Below are 20,060 nucleotides of genomic sequence, written 5' to 3' on the forward strand. Positions count from 1 at the left end.
CAAGGACCTCATTTTCCTGAGGTTAGATGGGGACGCTGGATTTGGGAGAAGTTCATTCCGGAGAGGCGTTCTTTGATCTGCTGGCGTATTATTCATAAGCGCCTACCCACGTTCGATGGTTTGATGAGGAGGGGTATGATGGGGCCGAACAGATGTGCGGTTTGTGGCATGGCGGAGGAGAGTATAAACCACCTGTTCTGGGAGTGTAATTCGATTCAGCCTATCTGGAGGGAGTTCGCGAATTGGTTTAACAAAGACTACTCTCATTACATGGATATTCATTGCGTTCTTGTTGCCGCCTGGAACGAGAACTTCAGTTCGCAGGTTCTCTCTTTCTGGAAGGCAGGAATCATCAATTTATTGTGGAAGATATGGAATTGCCGCAATAATATTATCTTCAATGAGATGAATTTTCATCAACAGATCGTCACGGGATTTCTTAAAGTTATGTTTAAGGAAATGGATTTGAACTTTTCAAAGCTTGGGAACACCAACAATTCTTGGTCGGATTATCTTGTTATGCGTAGTATTGGTGTGACGACTAGGGCGGCTCCTCCTCCCACCATGATTGAGGTTCACTGGTGGCCACCTGTTGGTCAATGGATAAAAGTAAATACGGATGGCTCGGCGTTGGGAGCGCCGGGAAATATCGCAGCTGGTGGCGTTTATCGCGATAACTGGGGTTGGGTTCGCGGCTGCTTCCACTACAAAGGTGGTGTTGGATTCGCCTTCGAAGCGGAACTCTTGGCGGTCATGTATGCGATTGCTATTGCTCATAGAAGAGGGTGGACTTTTCTTTGGATTGAAGCTGATTCTTCTTACATTGTTAAGCTCCTTCACTCTCGATCGGAGGCTGTCCCGTGGCGTTACTTGGCTTCTTGGAAAAGCACCCTTCGACTGCTTTTGGATTTCCACATATCTATAGAGAAGGGAATACGGCAGCTGATATCATGGCGAACCAGGCCCGTTCCGAGGGTTGGTGGCCACATGCAATTGAGGAAATTAAACATGCTGTTGCCACGGATATGGCGACACATAGTAGAGTCAGGATAAAACATTGACTTGGGTTTTGTCTTGGCTTTCTGTCGAACACCTGGTGGGCGTGTGTTTTTGGTTAAGTTTTCGTGGGTGGCGTCTTTGCCTCATGTTTTGCGTGTTGGGTTTGGGATCCGGCATTCCTCGGCTGGCGGTTGGGACCGATCTTGATTGTTTTGCTCTTGTTGCTCTTGGTGTTGGGAGGCGTAGGAAGCCTTACTGGGGTCCTTCGCATTTGGGTGAGCTGGATCTTTGGTTGGAAGGCGCTGGAATTATTGTTTGGCTGCTGTTGTCGTTGTTTGCCTGGCGAGTTGCACGGCGGGGGCTGTCAATTCCTGTCTGCTTGCATGGTCTTGGCAGCCGGCTATGGCTAAATGTTTTTTCTATCGCTGTGACTGTTGCCGACTGGTCTTCTCTTCACAATGGCGTGGTCTTGCATCGGTGTTCTGTTCTTCGTTGCTCGCAGGGAGTCTTGTGCGCGAGCTGCTCTTTGAGGTTTGGTAGTTTTGGCGACGGCGTCTCACCGGCCAAAACTAATAGCGTTGGGATGCTTTGCGGTTTTCTTCTGCTGGAGGTGCTAACGGCGACGGCATATAACCGGCTGTTAGTTACCTCTGGTCTTGACGGGCGTGGCGTTTTTGTTGACTTACGGCGACGGCATCTTACCGGCCGTATTGTCTCTTTTTTCTTGCTCTCGGCGACGGCGTCTAACCGGCCGTGCTGCTTTTCTTTTTTCGTTACGTTTTCTCTTCTTGGTTGGCTGTTGGCGACGACGTCTCACCGGCCCTCGGCCTACCATTCCTTTGTTTCGTTTTTTGGTTGGGTTAGAGCCGAGATTGTTTGGGGACGATGGTTAGGCCGGAGTTCCCGAAACTCTCTCTTCCGCTCTTCTCCTTCTGTTCTTTTTCTGTTAGACGGGTACTCTTTTTCCTTTTTACGGTTTTTCCCACTGGGTTTTCCGTAAAAAAGGTTTTAATGAGGCTCGGCCCTTAGTCTGCTTTTCTTGTGCTTTCAAGGGTTTTTTAGGTTCTTTTTCCTTTTCTTTTTTTATATAAAATGCATTTTAATAATATAAGTAGTTCTAATGAGAACTACAATTTTAATGATAACCATTCAAAATGCATCAACTGTAAAAATTAATGTATATGCTATCAACTGTAAAAATTAATGTATATGCTATTAAAATTAATGCACTAAAAAAAATTCGCTTCCTCCAGGATTCGAACTCAGGTGATCCATTCATCCAGAAAGATAATGTATTCACCGTAAATCTTAATGAGCAAAAGATTAAAAATAATTCTTCATTCTTATTTTATTTAGTTGAACCTTTTCCTATATATATATAATACTTCGAACTCACATTTTGATGCATAGACTAACATTTCCCTGAGTTGCATACATAGACTAACATTTATCTAACCGATAAGGAAGAAACTTCGTAGGAGTACTATTTTATTGAAACACAAAAATTGGTTTAACCTTTTCAAAAACGCAAAAACTAACCATTGATTTATAGACACACTACTTTCTTATTTACATCGAATTCGAGGTTGAATCGAGCTTTTAAATTGACCATGAGAGAGTCATATATAGTTTCATGTTGTTTTGTTAGATCAAATCCAGATAAGCATTTTAAAACTATTAATTGAATTTAAATCTATTAAGATTCTTGATTGAAGTTGAAAAAGTTCCACTTTTACATTTCAAAAGAGAAGGAAAAAGTGTGACGACTGACGACTAGATGATTTTTTTTTTATTTTTTTTCATTTATGAGCCACAATTTCGTGACGTGTCTCAACTGCAAACCGCACGACTATTTATTGGAAAATTGTTGGATGAAATTGTGAACTCCTCCAGTACAAATTTAGGTGTTCAAAATTAATGTCGATACACTGTAGAATCTGAATGCTTAGAAAAAAAATAAAAGACTTTTACTACCAATAATTCTCATTAATTTCTGCAACACTACAACATTCCTCATTGACTATATTTCACATAGTTACATCTGTGTGCTTGTAAATTGTGTCCGAAAAGGTCGGCCCATTTTAGCCCAAGTTGGGCCCAAATCCTTAAGGAAATGACCCAAAGCTACATATTCTGCAAGAACTCTATCGTCAACTCTTAGCTCCAACAACTCTGGTAGGGCCAGCAACATAAATGTAGACAAATTAAATACAAATACCAAAAGCCCAATTATAGTTTGGGGCAGTCTCCATTTAGCTTCCATTCTCTTCTTTATTGTGCTTTCTATGACAACACAAATTCCTTGGAAAATGAAGAAAGTTGGGATGCCCCCTCCAAACTTCACACGGCCCATATAGTAAAAAATGACCTCATGCATCACGTCCGACACAACAAATGTGACCACCGCGGCTACGATGGCGGCCCACTTTCGGCCCAATAGCCGGCTCGTGCCGTTTAGGGTTGGATAAAATATGGTGGACTTGAGAGCACCCGCGGCCACGCGGTTCCACCTCCGGCCCCAAAAGTCTTGCAACGAGGTCGAGAGGTAAGGGTGATCGAAGGGCCGGGCGGCCTCGATCCCTAGTACGACTCGACCGATCATCGCGAACGCCACTAGTGACAATTCTAACCCTAGATAAGCATAAATGCATATCAAGAAGGAAGCTAGTTTTTGGGGAAGCATGTGCTTGTTATACCCCACTATTGTCAAGAGATAGAAAATAAACCCCTTTATAGCATAGTGTATGAGGAAACCTAGGTTAATGTTGAGTGTGACACTATTTTGGTTATTTTGTTTGTAGGGCCCATTTTGTTTTGTTGGGCTCGTGGGCTTTTGGAGCTTAATGGGCAAACAATAAATGGTGAGAAAATGTATGAGAGAGAGAGATGGGGTAGAGAGTGGGCCACTGTCAAAAACCAATAGTAGAAGCTTGAATGAGGTTAGCCATGTTACAAAGAAAGCAGTTGGAATACTAAAAATGAGAGCCTTTAAATAGAGAGGAAGAATGTAGAGAAGGCATAGCGCAGGCAAGAACAGCAAGAATCTGATTGTACCTTTTGGGACCAATTTGGTTGTACCATAGCAGTAGCATGACGACATAGCAACTGTGAACCATACCATAATAAAATTGTTCATCTCTTCTTCCATATCTATTTCCATCTCTCTCTCTCTCTCTCTCTCTCTCTCTCTCTCTCTGATTCTGCCTATATTTTTACGAAGCAGAGTGAAGTAAACCTGAGCTATTTGGGATCTAAATTAAAAATATATGTAAAACAAGTCATGCAATGTTTGAGAGCCCTAAATTTCTGTAGGTTGATTGGCTTGATTCAGGTAAGAGTGCTACCTAACCATTGTGTGAATTGCACCCTAAATATTATAAGAATATTTTCAATTTGAATCATGTTTTAATACACTATTTTATTACTAGTTTGTTTTAAAATACGAGATCAAATTGTAACGAAATTAGTCCTCTTTGGTTCTTTCTGTTTAGCCTAAAAGTAGGAAAAGTTAGCTTAGGAGTTCTTCACCAAACTACACGCAACATTAAGTTATCATTTTCATCCGGACAGATTCAAAGTGTGTGATGATTGGAAATGTTGAATTTGAAACATTCAAACTACTCTTGAATTCTTTTTTCTTTAAACTCACCCTAATCTTAGAATAATTCCACACCTTGCACGATGGAACGACCCAATCTTAGTTCATCTATTTATCAAGTTATTTATATAATATTTTATTCAATCGAGGCTTTCACTGATGTATTATTATTTCAATTTTCTAGATCTATATTTTTATCCAAGTAAATGTCTTTATAAATCGTGACATCTATACTATATTAAAAATGGAGTTTTCAATTTGAAATCAATTTTAAATTAATTTCAAAATTGAGTGGCAATTTTGTAGTTATAATAAAATTGAAGGTTTATGTTTAAATTATATATTTTTCTTTTTATTTTTATTTTCTTTAACTTCTTATTTGTTGTTACATTTCTTTTCAAAATTGTGAAATTTGATTAATTATAAAATATTTAATATACATATCAAATTAAAGATCACGATAAGAGCTTTAATATGATATATATTTTATGAAAATATTTGATTTTAAATGTAAAAAATAAATTTGTTTAAATATTAATATTTTATAAATTTCTCTCTCCTCTCTTATCTTTCTTGAATAAATATATTTTAAATTCTTTTAATTAGTATTTTATTTTTAATTTTTTTAACTTGTTTTTTTCATAATATCAAATTTTATAATTGTGAATTCTTTTTTATTTTTTCAATATTCAATTCAAATATATTTAATTAAAATTAATTTTTTTATTATATTTATAAGTATAATAATTGAATTAGTATTATTTTTATATGAATATAAAACAAAAAAATATTTTTCCGTGCATTGCACGGGATGCAAATGCTAGTAATTATTTAAATGTTAATAAAACTGGTCCAAATTCATCCATTTGGAATATCAGTCAATTCCTCTCTTCCCGACAGAGACTACTTATCTCGTCCCATAAGAGTGTGCATAATTATTAATGACACAAATTTTAATAAATATTACTCCGATTAGTGTGTTATTAACGAAATTTTTATTAGTGGAAGAAGGAATCCAAAAAAGAAAAGTGTACATTCTTGTGAGACATCCCAAAATAGCAAAAAATGTATACTCTTATGAGACGGAATATTATTTTCATATATTTTATTTTTGCAAATTCTCTTGTGTGAGATTGGGTGTATGAATGAGATGGGCCAGGTTGGGTTCGGGCGTGGGTCTGGGCACGGGTCGGGAAGGATCTGGGTGCGAGTCACGGGTCTCGGCCGAAAATTCAAAGTAATTACTGTTGTAGTGAAAATTAATTATCGACATGAAAAAAAAAATATTTTAAAATATTACATTTCTTTATATCAACAATTTCTTTTTGTTACAATAATAATTACTTGACCAAAATAAGTACTTCATCGTTGCGCTCTTCGCTTTGCGCCTGCGCCCTCCGCTGCTCTGCCAATCATGATCGGTTGGAAAATATGAATTATTCGAATTAATTATTATTGTGATGAAAATAATCAACATGAAAAAAAAAATATTTTTGAAACATTATCTTTATTTATATCAATATTACTTTTTCTTACAACAATAATTACTTGACCAAAATAAGTACACCGTCGCTGCACCCTTCACACCACGCCTGCACCCTCTGCAGCTCTGCCAACCACCTGCACGGCTGCGTCCCCGCTGCTCTGCCCAGGCTGTGCCTGCGCCCTCTACCCCCGTGCCCGCGCCCGTGGCCACGATTGGGTTGGGTCAGAATGGGTCTTACCTGTACACTCAGTCTCACAGAAGACCAACTCTTTTATTTTTACCCGACATGTAAAACTAACAACTTAGAGTATATATTTCCACCCGGCAAGCCCCTTAACGAGCTATATAGAAGTGAGGATCATTTAAGAACATTTCTTTCATAGTAAGGGCTCTAAAATCGAGGTTTTATAAAATTCCTTTCTATTTTTTTCAATTAATATGCATTTATAGATTAAAACAAATATTGAATTTTAACAAAAAAAAATCATTAAATTTAAATTTCAACTTTACATTACTTAAAAAAAATATTACAATGGTTTTAAAAATTTTACATTATTTGAATTATGGATAGATATATAGGACCAAAGCATACTCAATGTGGTTGATTAAATCTTCTTGGAGGCAAGTGTGCATTCGTTTATCGCGAAGGGTGAAGTCTCGAGCCATATACGCATGAAATTCTAACGAAGCTCCACTTCAAGTTCGAGGTTGAGAAGTGCTACTTGACGCCTCGATGTTCCCCTTGTCTTCCCATTTCGTCGAATATTCTTCTTCATATTCAATTATCATGTTGTGCATAATAATGCACGCAAATATGATATCGCTGAGTTGGACCTCGAATTGCCCAAGGAGTTTGAAGAACTTCAAAAGCTCATTCAATGTCTTTCCTTGCAGCTTATTGCATCAATTTGAACATCATCTTATTCTAGTCCGAAGGGAATGGAAGATTCTTGACGAATATTGATCAATTTGGATGGATGTCGTCAGTTAAGTAGTAGTCCATAGTGTAGTGAGAGTCGTTGGGCTCGAATTGCATCGGTGGAGCAGTTTCCAAAAGAACATCATTAAACAACGACTAAGTAATCCTGATAAAATCGTTGAACACCAATCTCACGATCGCGACGTAGGTTTTCTTCTTCACTTTTTTTTCCGGATCGGAGGGATATTCGGCGCTACATGACTCACTATTTGCAAAACCTCAGTCGCAAGTTGGAACATTTGAATGCCTGGATGAACGTTTGGAGCTTTAACGGCCGGAACCTCATCAGAAGAATAGTTGGAAGATGAAGACATTTTTGGTAAGAGATGTGGAGTATGAGTTGAATTTAATGTGGAAAAATAAATGGAATGAAGGGTATTTATAAAATAATATTGGAATAAAAAAAACAAAAGTAAAGAGCCGTGTGCAAAACTTTATCTGAAAACGATTAAAAAAATCAGTTAAATAATTGTTACAACATTTAAAATATTAAAAAAAAATATTCGGCGGTGCGGTGCACGCGTTTTCTCAAATATCGTCCGTACCCGGCTCGCTTTTGCAAGCTCCACCTCAAGCCATCGGACTCTGCAACGCATGGGGGCCTGCATCAGCCAGTCGACCATGTATCAGACAAGTATATGCTATTTGTTGGAGGTTGATGGATATTGATATTATTGGATCTTTTGATGTTGTTGGATGTTTATGGATATTGTTTGTTGTTTAGTTTGATTTTAATGGAGAGCGAGTGGAAAACAAGTTTTTGTGTACATTATCGTGTACACTGCACGTTTATATACTATTGTTAACTATAGAATAAAAGAGTGTGCTGTTGTTCTTGATTAAACGATAGTGCAGTAGTTATAATCTACAGTACACAATAGTAATCTACCTATGTGTTAAGATATGATTAGACATCGATATATATAATTATTAAAGTATATATTTTCTTAACTAATTATGATTTATATAATCAAAATATTTTCTTAAGCGCATTAGGGTGCGTTTACTTTGATGGATAAATTTATCATGAAAAAATGAAGGATAATAAAATTTTATGTCTTTAAATGTCTCATCTTTTTTTCTCACATTTTATACTAACACTACAAAAAAGCGCCGATTTACCGGCAGGATTTACCGGCGGCAGCCTCACCGCTGGCGATTACCGGCGGCTTTCCGACGGCGGAGCTGCCGATCCGTAGTTTTTGAATATATGGCGTTGATACCGGCGGCAACGTCACCGCCGGTGATCACCGGCGGCATAGCGGCCGGTAAATATTCAGGCCGCCGGGAATTTTTTTTTTAATTTTTTTTTTACTATTTAACAAATAGCGGCGGCAGCTGCCGCCGGTGATTAGCGGCGGCAAGATTGCCGCCGGTAAAAAGAGTGCGGGTCGGGCTTTAGCGGCGGTAATGGGCCGCCGCTAATTTTAAAGCCCAAAATCGGGTGCCCTAACCCTCTCTCCTCCAGAACAGATCCCCCCCTCGCGCCTCCAGTCCCCCCTGCCCTGCCGCTGCCCTGCTGCTGCACCGCCTGTCGCCGTCGCCGGTCGCCGCCGTCGCCTCCGTCAAGGTAAGCCCCTCCTTTCATTCTCTCTCTCTGTCTCTCTCTCTCTCTCACCCTCTCTTCATCTTTCTCCTCCTAATTGCAGGCCAATCCTGCCGTCTCACCGCTCCTGCCACCGCACGGTTCCGCCGTCGACTCCTACGGTACACTTTCGTTTTTAATAGACTTTTATTTATTTGTTTATTTATTTATTATTTATTTGTTTGATTAAAATTAACTTAACTCTAATTACTTTATAGGATGTTTAAAGTATGATTAATTGAAATTAATTTGGTAATTAGATTAATTTTGAATTGATTTAACTATAATTACTTTATAGGATGTTTAAAGTATGATTAATTGAAATTAATTTGGTAATTAGATTAATTATGAATTGATTTAACTATAATTACTTTATAGGATGTTTAAAGTATGATTAATTAAAATTAATTTGTTAATTAGATTAATTTTAAATTGATTTTCTGTTTTGGATGAAATGATATGTTATTATATATTGTGGGATAGATTTAATCAATTTCTTAAGGATCTTCTCCCTTTGGGATAGAAATTGATTATTTCTTAAGGATCTTCTCCCAACAAATGATTGTGTTTGCTTTTATTACCTTTTTTTTTTATTGTTTTATATGTTATTTTATTATTGTTTCGACATTGGGGGGCCGGGTAGACCTAGTATAGGTTTAGTAAATTAGGACCACTATGGTCACTATAGTTGCTGGTAGAGTCGAGCACTTGGTAGTTAGGATAGTGGGGTTATGCTGTCGAAATTTTCTTAGATTCAAGTAATTTATTGTATTTGATTTATTTTTATTTTCAATTAGAATTTGCAAGAATGAGTGATAATCGATCGTGGATGTATGCGAGATACAATGATCGTGCTGCATTTGAAACGGGACTTGAGAGTTTCCTCGAGTTTGCGATAAATCAAACAGCGTATACAGATGGAATTGGTAACATTAGGTGCCCGTGTAGGAAGTGTAAGAATAAAGTCTTTGCATCTGTACCTACAGTCAGAGAACATGTTACTAGGCGTGGATTTGTCCACAATTACACGAACTGGTGTTATCAAGGGGAAGCACCAGTGTATATGCCAGCAGAACATACTATAATGGATGAGGATGATGGGTTGACTTGTCTGCTCGGGGGTATCCAATTAAGAAGACAGTCTTGTTCAAATGTGAATGGTTTGACTTGTCTGCTCGGGGAACTTCTATTGATACAAACTTCAAGTTGGTATCAGTGAACCAGACAAGAAAATATCAGAAGTATGATCCGTTTGTTTTAGCGAGTCAGGCAGTTCAAGTGTTTTACTGTCCCTATCCCAGTACGAACCAAGCAAAGAAAAACTGGTTGTCAGCATGCAAAGTCAACGCAAGATCAAAGGTTGAAGTCTCCACTGCCGCATCTAACTCAACATTAGATCAACCGTTTCAAGAAGAGGTTGTTACTATTACGTCTACCCACACAACTGTGGACATTGACCCACCAATTCTTGTTCATCCCCTCGGTGGAATCGTTGACATTGAAGATGACGATGACCCAGAAGACGACGACCAACCGTTGACATCTGATGACGACGCCAGTAATGATGATGACAATAGTTGAGGTTATTTGGCAATGTATTTGTTTATGCTTGTTATTCATGTGTGATTAGAAACTTCCTGCAATTTACATACTGTCTATACTTATCTTAATCAATTTCTGTGACATGAGTGTTATTTTGATCACTGTATACAGGTTGTGTCTATACTTATTTGAATCAATTTGAAATAGGTACCATGTCTCATCGTAGAGGATTGTTGGGGTTTGGTAGTCGGTCTTCTGGGCCTGAGCAGGAGCGACAGTCCTCCTCAGGCTCTGGGCCGTATATTTCCGCGACTCCAGAGTCTGGTTCCCCTCCACAGAGCGCTGCTGCATCTGGGTCTAGAAGGCCCAAAGGCAAATCAGTGGCGCAGATTAGGGCCGAGTGTGTTAGGCGCGACGGGAGGATCCTCTTTCAGAGGAATACTGTTGGGTAAGTATTTTTATTTAAATCATTATTTGTCTATATCAAGTAATTCTTTAAATTATTTTGATATATTGGTACAGTAAGTTGATCGAGCCCCCGGGGATCTCCACCTGCTGCACGAACTCGTTTAAGAGGATTCCGAACCCAGGCGGGTACACGTGGAAGTTAACTCCGCCAACGGTGCAGGAGTTGTATTTTGAGGAATTCAAGGTAAATGAATTTCTACTATATATAAATTTAGCATTAGATATTGTTAAAATATTATATTAATTTCACCAATATATTCAACAGAAAGAGTTTACTTGGAACCCTGATGATGAGGCTGATGTGAAAAAAATGTGGTTAGAAAAGGCCCGCAAAAGGTACAGTGACAACATGAGCGAGTATAAGAGACAGCTCAAGCAGAAGACCGAGGCAGGGGAGATGATGGAGACACCGCTGGGCATGTCCGACACCTTTTGGACGGGACTCAAGGCATACTGGGATCAAGATGAGGTTAAGGCCGTTTCTAGGCGCGCACGTGAGAACCGATACTCTGAGCCCGATGGAGTTGGTACAGGGATCAGTCGGCACGTTGGAGGGTCTCAGTCGAGTCGTATTCTGCAGCAGAGTCTGGTTAGTAATTATCGATTAAGTATTTATCCAATAAATATAAATATTAATATATATATATATATATATTACCTTATTTTTCTTATATAAATGCATGAACAGCTCGTGGATGGTGAAGTCCCCCCAACTGCATCTAACTACAGCACTTTCCTCCGCCTACACATGTACGCAGATGGAACTTTTGTGTCAGAAAAGGATGCCAACCTTGATGTAAATGTTTAAGTTTGAACAAATATTAGTAATACATAGTAAAATGTATTTATTTTATAATAATTGTGTATTGTTATGTATGAATTAGGCGGAGATTCATCGTGTTGCTGCTGAGACAGGACGAGAGGACCGACTCGATGAGGTCTACTTGGAGCTCGTACATCCCGGTAGGTCACGACTGTACGGCACTGGAAGTGCCGATGTGAGCCAGTTCAGTAGGGGGTCTACCAACAGTACATGCTCTTCCCAGATGTCTCAGCGGATGTATGAGACTCGGATCTCCACACTGGAGGAGCGTCTCCAAAAGGCTGAGGAGGATAGGGCGGCCCAAGAAGCAGCACGTGAGGCCCTTGAGCAGCGGATGAGTCAGTTCGAGGAGATACTGAGGCGGTCGGGTCAGCTACCTTGAGCATCACTTCTATGTATCTATATCATGTTGAACTTTTTTTTTTATGTTATGTTTCTGAACAAACACAATTACACTTGAACTTTGTTTAACATTTGTGTTTTGTTGAACAATTTAATTGTTTTATGTTTTCAAATCGTTTTATTTATTGTGAGTGAATTCAAGGTATGCAAATGGATTCAAAATACATTATAATTACAAAATGAAAATACTTATATTCTATAACGTAGATTGATAAAAAAAAATTAATAACATATTGATTAATAAATAGATATATTGTTTCGACATAAAAATAAAGACATATATGCAAATGAATTCAAAAATACATTAAAACTATCAAATTAAAATACTTATGATTAATAAACTATATTGATAAAAAAAATTAAAAAATAAATAAAAAATAAATAAAAAATAAATATTTATTTGCCATAAAAATACGGGCGGCACGAGACTGGTCCGTAATTAACAACATTACTTGGATATAATCTCCTCATATTCAAATGTTATGAATATATGATATATATTGTATATTGAAATGGCCTTTAAATGATTTAATAGGCAATAGATATATCAATTATACGAGTGTTCTCTACTGGGGACAATTCAAAAGGAACTTCAAGGTTAAACGTGCTTGACTTAGAGCACAACTAAGATGGGTGACCCACTGGGAAGTTCGCCTAAGGTTTGAAATATTGTATAAATACGAAAATATTAGTGGAGATAAATAAATAAATAAAATAAATAAATAAATAAATAATTTAAATAATTATATAATTTAAATAATTAATTCATTACCGGCGGCGCTATGCCGCCGGTAATTGGCGGCGGCACAGGGCCGCCGGTAATCTCCAAACATCGACGACCATCGGTGTGGTGGTGGTGATCACCGGCGGCATTTCTACCGCCGCTGGTTACCGGCGGCATGTAGCCGCCGCTGATTACCGGCGGCAATGACCGCCGGTAAACGTTCGGGAAACCACCTGAGCTTCCCGAGAAACTCCACCGGCGGTAGGGCCGCCGCCAATCTGCGGCGGCTGAGCTGCGCCGCCGGGATTCACATCTCCGACGAGATGAATACCGGCGGTAGGTTGCCGCCGGTAATGCCGCCGGTAAGTGAATCGCCGGTGGCCGTCCCTTTTTTACCGGCGGGAAATGACGCCGGTAATCACTTATTTTTTTGTAGTGTAAAGTGAAGTTCACCATTTTTTCTTCCTTAGTGTGGATTTATACTATTTCATGAGTATTTGATATCATGGCTACTTAATCCTATATTGTGTTTGATATCCATAGGATTATGTTGGATTATATTATCTAATACCAAAACTATCTTCATATAATTTTAAAAATACCATGTGTGTCCACCATTACTTGGACATTTGCATCGATATGCATGAGGAAGGGTAGCGGAATTTTTATCCAACTTCGCAGTATTAAAGTTATCCAAGGGGGGAGGGGCGGGTTATTAGTATGGGTTATTCCCACAAAATAGCATGGAGAAGTGAGATTAAGTAGGAGTTGACCATATTAACTGCACATGATATCAAACATCACACTAATCTGTATTAATTTAATTTATCCTACCTATAAACCCATATCAAACAGGCCCTTAATGGAATATCATAATCCTTGTTTTGATGATACCAAAATTCATAGGCTTTGTTTGTAATAGACTAGAACTGTTCAAACTCAAGTGTTAGAGTTCTTTTCTAGTTTAGTTGCTGTTCTGAAGACTGAAGACTGAAGTTGCCAACTGAAGTATCAGTTGAAGAATTAGTCTTGAACTGATTACTTAATGCATGCCACGTGGAATCAACGGACTGATACTAAAGTCAAGTATCAGTTAAAAGGAAGCCACGTACTCCCAAAAAGTACAGCCGCATTAAATGCAGAGATCTCAGGATCATCCTTTCTCTGCAGAGGTCATTCCTATTTGGTGACTATTTTATCAGAGACGTCGCATCTCCTGCTCTTCAACATAGCCGTTCTCACCAAACAAGGAATCTCGAAGATTGAAGCCTCAGCCCAAGTTCAAATTACTCTCCAATGAAAGAAATCTTGAAGACCTTCTCCACCAACGGATCTATTCAAGACCTCTCCAATAAATAGCGCTCGAGGATCACTTCAATCTTCACCGATTCAACAACATAAGCTGAAACTCTGCCAAAATTGTTTCTCAGCCAAACCTTAATATCTCCAAAGCTTGAAAAGAAGAAGAGAATCCCAAAGCCAAAAATCAGTCACTGCTGATTACATATATTCTCTTAGACCTTAGGCAAACCTCTGTTTTCCCAGAGCCTAGGTCAAAACTAACTCCAAAGAACTTGTTCTTTGAAGTTTAGTTGGCAAGATTTCAAACCTCCCTTCGACCGATAGAATCGAGTGTTTGAGTTGAAAAGGAGTTCAGGAAGGTACTTTGTCTCCGTGAGATCCTAGTGCCAGTTCGTGCTAGGAGTGAGAAATCCAACAAGGTGTGTTGGTACTGAAGATTGGATCTTCAGTTGATTCGGTTGTGTGCACCCGTAAGCACTAGCATCGGTTTGCAGTGCACCCGTAAGCACTTGCAGAGTGAAGTTGTTGGTCTGATCAACCGACCGTGGATGTAGGAAGTGTTTTCCGAACCACGTAAAAATCTCTGTGTTATTTACAGTTTTCAGTTTTACTTTCCTACTTGTGCTATTACCTTTGATAAAGTGAATACTGATTAATTGTAAAGAGAAACTTAAGACTGACAACGTGCTCAACAAAGGCTATTACGAAACAAAAGTATTTCCGCTGCGTATGTTATCAGTCTGACTGATCTATCCTCTGATAGTCAGGAAGATTTATAGCATCTCTGTTTTAACAAACTCGACTGAAGCCTTACGTGTATCAGTTAAGTTTTTGTGACTTAACTGATAACTCATTACTGAAGAGTCTTTCAGTATTAGTCGTCAACCCTGTTTTGGTCAAAACTCTTTTCAATAAGCAGGTGTCATAGTTTGTGTGTAAAGTTTCGTTTTGATCTCTATCTTAAGATCCTTCTGATTTTAAAAATAGCCTATAGGTGTATTCTCCCCCCCCCCCCCAATACACCTATTCGAGACCCTTCGGACCTAACAATTTGTATATCAAAGTAAACACACTTTTAGGGTGTGTTTGCTTTTTATCCCTGTAAATGGAGGGATAATATAATGAGCTATAAACTTATCGCTTAAAGTGGGGAGACTACATTTGTTATATCTTATTTGGTCTGAATGATAATATATCTATCCACTCCTTATAAGGTGGTACAAAATTATACCACCCTCTCTTAGGTATAAAATTATGCATTTCTCAATGGATAAGGGGCCGGCCGAAAAATTATACAATCTGCCCCAATTTTTTTATACATCAAAGCAAACGAAGTATATATAAGGTGGTAAATGTAGCTTATCCCTCCCTTATACTTCAAAGCAAACACAGTCTAAAGAGATACTCCCTCCATCCATTAAAATATGACATAATTTGTCATTTTCGTTCGTCCAGGAAAATATGTCATAATTATTTTTAACAATGATTTGATTAATTTGTGGGTCTCTTTCTCAATTCACTAATTTAATTTTTTTTTTCACTTTTCTTAGTGTCTTCACTCACTAAATAAACAACACAAGTTTTCTTAAAATCTGTGCCATCATTCCTTAGATTATACTCTATCCATCCCCAAAAAATAGTCTCTTTTTGTTATTTTGGGATAGCTTAGGGGCGATGGTTAGGCCGGAGCTCCTGAAGCTTTTCCACTTTTCGTCGCCGTTTTTTGGTCTTGCGGCTTTTTTTTGCTGTTTTTTCTTTAGACGAGTACTCTTTTTCCTTGCTAAGGTTTTTCCTATTGGGTTTTCTTTTGCAAGGTTTTAATGGGGCTCGGCTCTTAGTCTGCTCTCTTGTGCTTTCAAGGATTTTTTTAGGCTTTCTTTTCTCTTTTTAATAAATAAATTACTCCCTCTATCCACCAATTCATGTCCTACTTTCTTTTTAGGTCCGTCTACCAATTCATGTCCTATCCATTTTTAGTAACTATTTATATATTTTTTAATTGGTGGGTTCCAATAAACAATATACTTTTTCTCCACTCGACTAATAAACACTACTACATTTTTTTTCCACTCAACTAATATACACTTCGTGGGTCCTTTTATCCACCCAACTAATAAACAATACACTTTTTCTTAAAACTCGTGTTTCCTCCCCTAGATCATGAATTAGTGGACGGAGGGACTAGTATTTACACTACAAGAAAACACGCTTATAACGTTCGAAATTAATGATCGAAATTTATGACCGTTTCACGACCGATTTTTTTTTTAATTTTTTTTAACGACCGAAAATTCGGTCATTAATTATTTTTTTAATATTTTAATATTTTATTTTTTTAACGACTGAATTTTCAGTCGCTAAAATTTTTATATATATTTTTTTATTTTTTAATGACCGAAATTTCGATCGTTAGTATTTATTATTACTTTTATTTTTTTTAATATAATTTTTTTAAAAAATTTTCTTTAAAGACCGAATTTTTCGATCGTTAATATTATTTTTTAAATTTTTACTTTTTTAATTTTTAACAATTTTTTTATTTTTTAAATATCGAATTTTTTGGTCGTTAAAGTTAGTGTCATTAATTTACTAAGTAGTATTCAATTGTGATTCTAAAAATTATTTTGGAGAAATGTTCCAATCCCTAAAATAATAGGACGATCATATCATGTTGTTGTAGAGATTAATTAATTTGATTCATTTTACCTTTCTAATAGTAAATCAATTCTAAGAAAACACTAATAAATTTATTAATTTCATTTATAATGACCAATTAATGAAAAATTGATCAAAAATTATTTTTCTCTGTTGTGCACGAAATTAGGGTGCATGGGGGTACACGAACACTCAGGGTACACAGTTCGAATTTCGTGCAATTGAAATAAATGTATGATCCATACAATATATGACCTATAATATTAAATTACTTATTCTAGTAACAACAAATCAACCAAAAAACTAGGTTTGAGACATAAAATTGCATTTGTGTATAGTGTCATGTACAAAAAAATATGCAATTTTTTAAATTTAATTTACGTAACTTAACCAAAATAAGATTGGATCTTCCAAAATCAAAGACATTCTGAAACTCTAGCTTCCGATATAAAATCAATTATCCTCTACAGCGTATGAAATTAGGGTACATGAATCCTTAAGATACATAATTAAAGTTTTGTGCAGTTTCATGCATAGTTTTTGTGAATTTTCGTGTACTGTTTTTACTCGAAAATGTCAAATTGGGCATTTTAGTAACAACAAAACAACTAAAAAATTGTGTTTGTGGCATAAAAATGCATTCATGTACAGACCGTGTAATGTCATGTATTCACGAACATTTGATTTAAGAATTTCGTGTCCTGCTGTAACTGAAATAAATGTATGATTCGTATAATATTCGGCCTGAAATATTTAATTACGCATTCTAGTAACAACAAATCAACCAAAAAGTTAGGTTTTGGACATAAAAACGCAATCATGTACAGTTATGTGCATAATTTCGTGTACTAAAAAACATGCATTTATTTTAATTTTATTTACGTACCAAAATGAAGCCAAATCTTCCAGAATAAAAGATATATATATATATATTTTTGAGAACCAGAACAAAAGATATTATGTAACTCCCCATATTTTTTTCGAAATTTCCCCCATTCAAAATACTACTCCCTCCGTCCGCCAAGATTATGTCACTTTCCTTTTATGGCAATGGTCCCACCATGCTCTTTAATATTTTATCCTTACTAACACTCTTTATTTACAAAAAAACCACTCAAAATTCAATCTCAACCACTCATCTCATAAAGTGGTGGGACCATTTCTCCACTACATCAAAATCATCACTAATTTTATTAAATCACGTGCCCAAGCAAATTGCCATAATCTTGGCGGACGGAGGGAGTACATATTTTTAAAGGGTTATTAGCCTGTAAATACATGAACTTTTTATATTTTCTGAAATTTAACATGACTTTTATTTTTAGCCCACAAATACACGAACTTATCATTTTTTCTGATTTTTTACATCGACATGAAAAAACTCTATTTATTGTTGAGGTGGAGGCCGGAATACATGACGTGGACTACGAAATATGCACTTGAATAGAATAATTTGATTCATTATTTTGATTTGAGAGTGAATGACATGGTATCCCGACCTTCACGTTAATAGTAAATTAGAATTTTTTTCATGTCGATGTCAAAAATCAGAAAAAATGCTAAGTTCGTGTATTTGTGGGCTAAAAATAAAAGTCATGTTAAATTTCAGAAAATATAAAAAGTTCATGTATTTACAGGCTAATAACCCTTTTTTAAAATGTCAAATTACAAATGAATGTGTACATATTTTAATTCTAATTATTAAACCTAATTTTAATTAATTCTTACCAACCAATCTGTAGAAAAATAAATATAAAGTAACAATTTAGTGAAAAAAAATCGGAAAAAAAGAAGTTTCTATTAAATGGAAAAAAAATCGGAAAAAATAAATAAAATATATACAACCAAAATAAAATGAAAGTTAATGCTATTAAATAGAAAAAATGGGGAAAAGAAAAAAAAATCTATTTATTCCAACTGTTTTAATTAAGGGTTAATTGTCCATAAAATACTGAACTTTCTTCCAATTCTGATTTTGCACACAAACTTTGAAATGTAGCGTGAAAATTACTAAACTTTAGATTTTATCTGATTTTGCTACTAATCCAAATTATGGCCAAATACCAAACTAGTATGACGTGCAAATATTTGACATGACGTATCTATTGTTAATTTCTTATTAATAAAAAAAGGAACACAAAGCAAATAGCCCAAATTGTCAATAACTTAATATATCTATCAAATCAAATAATAGTATTTTTATTTTAATTTTCAAGTTTAAATCAATTTTTTCTAGTTCACTATTACACAATTGATTGCTCCAATATATAAAATAGAAGTCATTCAAATAGTATAAATATATATAGTTTATAAAAAAAATTAATCTTCAGATAATGAAAATTTAATAAACTTGATTACTTAGATAAATAATTTTTTTATATATTAAGTTATTGATAATTAAAATGTTCTTTGGTTGACGCACCTAAATTCGAAGAATCCCCTTACTATTATCGAATTTATTCAATTAATTGATTCAACTAAAAAAATACTATTATTTGATTTGATATATTAAATTATTGACAATTTGAGTTGTTTGCTTTGTGTTCTTTTTTTATTGATAAGAAATTAAATAAAAAATACTCCCTCCGTCCACCAAAAATATGCCACAATTTCCTTTTTCGTCCGTCCACAAAAAATATGCCACTTCCATTTTTAGTAGTAGGGTCCACACAACTCCACTCACATTTAAAGTGGGACCCTTACTCCACTACCAACTTTACTCACATTTTCTTAAAACCCGTGCCGAAAGCAAAGTGGCATGTTTTTCGTGGACGGAGGGAGTATTATTTTGTCAATTAATTGTCACGCAATAATAAATACGTCACGTCAAAATTGGCACACCATTGCTATTTGGCCGGAATTTGGATTAGTAGCAAAATCAGATAAAATCAAAAGTTTATTAATTATCACGCCACAGTTCAAAGTTTGTGTGCAAAACCAAAATTGAATGAAAGTTCAGTATTTTATGAGCAATTAACCATTTAATTAATTGATACTCTCAGCATTGCTTATGCGGTTATGCCTTATTATTGGTTCATTTTGTTATGAAATTGGCATGGGTTTGATTGAGAAATAAGAATCAAACAAACCATTAATGTCATTCAAAGGTAAAAGCCCAAAGATAAAAAATAATAAAATAAATAAATAAATAAAGGCTTTAAGTAATTGTAAAGTACAGAAAAAAAAATAGAATAAAATTTACTTTTCATTTTATTTTAATACTTCATCTGTCTCACAAAAAAATATATATTTCTATTTTTATATATTATCCCACCATAATCTTTCTACTTTTTATCTCTACTTTTCATAAAGCTATGAAACCTCTTTTCTACTCACAATATATTTTTATCTAATATTTTTTAAAATTTGTGTGACTTCTAAATGTTCATGTTCTTGTTAGAGGAAGGGAGTATTACGTACATTATTTTATGTCAACATCATACGGTTAAATTTAGTACTCCCTACGTCCCACCGAAAGTGGTACACTTCGTTTGAGC

The 20,060-nt window shown here is 36.0% G+C and overlaps 2 protein-coding genes across 2 annotated transcripts; one reads left to right on the forward strand and one right to left on the reverse strand.

Annotated features, from left to right (window-relative positions):
• Positions 1-2,964: 2,964 nt before the first annotated feature.
• LOC130985869 (acyl-CoA--sterol O-acyltransferase 1-like) lies at positions 2,965-4,316 on the reverse strand. The gene has a single exon (XM_057909031.1). It carries the CDS (start codon positions 4,157-4,159, stop codon positions 3,035-3,037), a length of 1,125 nt encoding a protein of 374 aa, XP_057765014.1. The 5' UTR covers positions 4,160-4,316; the 3' UTR covers positions 2,965-3,034.
• A 5,139-nt stretch (positions 4,317-9,455) lies between these two features.
• LOC131025500 (uncharacterized) lies at positions 9,456-11,951 on the forward strand. The gene is made up of 7 exons (XM_057955295.1): positions 9,456-9,768; positions 10,044-10,205; positions 10,361-10,637; positions 10,712-10,841; positions 10,923-11,246; positions 11,346-11,453; positions 11,542-11,951. The coding sequence occupies exons 1-7, from the start codon at positions 9,456-9,458 to the stop codon at positions 11,860-11,862; spliced, it is 1,635 nt and encodes a 544-aa protein (XP_057811278.1). The 3' UTR covers positions 11,863-11,951.
• The last annotated feature ends 8,109 nt before the right edge of the window (positions 11,952-20,060 follow it).

The sequence above is a fragment of the Salvia miltiorrhiza genome, chromosome 5 (genome assembly GCF_028751815.1).
Source record: "Salvia miltiorrhiza cultivar Shanhuang (shh) chromosome 5, IMPLAD_Smil_shh, whole genome shotgun sequence".
Classification (NCBI taxonomy): Eukaryota; Viridiplantae; Streptophyta; class Magnoliopsida; order Lamiales; family Lamiaceae; genus Salvia; species Salvia miltiorrhiza.

What these genes read in the sequence shown, in the direction of transcription:
- LOC130985869 (XM_057909031.1), bottom strand. Translation starts at nt 4,159, where the DNA reads ATGGAAATAGATATGGAAGAAGAGATGAACAATTTTATTATGGTATGG.
- LOC131025500 (XM_057955295.1), top strand. Translation starts at nt 9,456, where the DNA reads ATGAGTGATAATCGATCGTGGATGTATGCGAGATACAATGATCGTGCT. An exon ending in GACATCTGATGACGACGCCA is followed by an intron (nt 10,206 to 10,360) that starts GTAATGATGATG and finishes CACTGTATACAG; the next exon opens with GTTGTGTCTATACTTATTTG. An exon ending in TGTATTTTGAGGAATTCAAG is followed by an intron (nt 10,842 to 10,922) that starts GTAAATGAATTT and finishes TATATTCAACAG; the next exon opens with AAAGAGTTTACTTGGAACCC.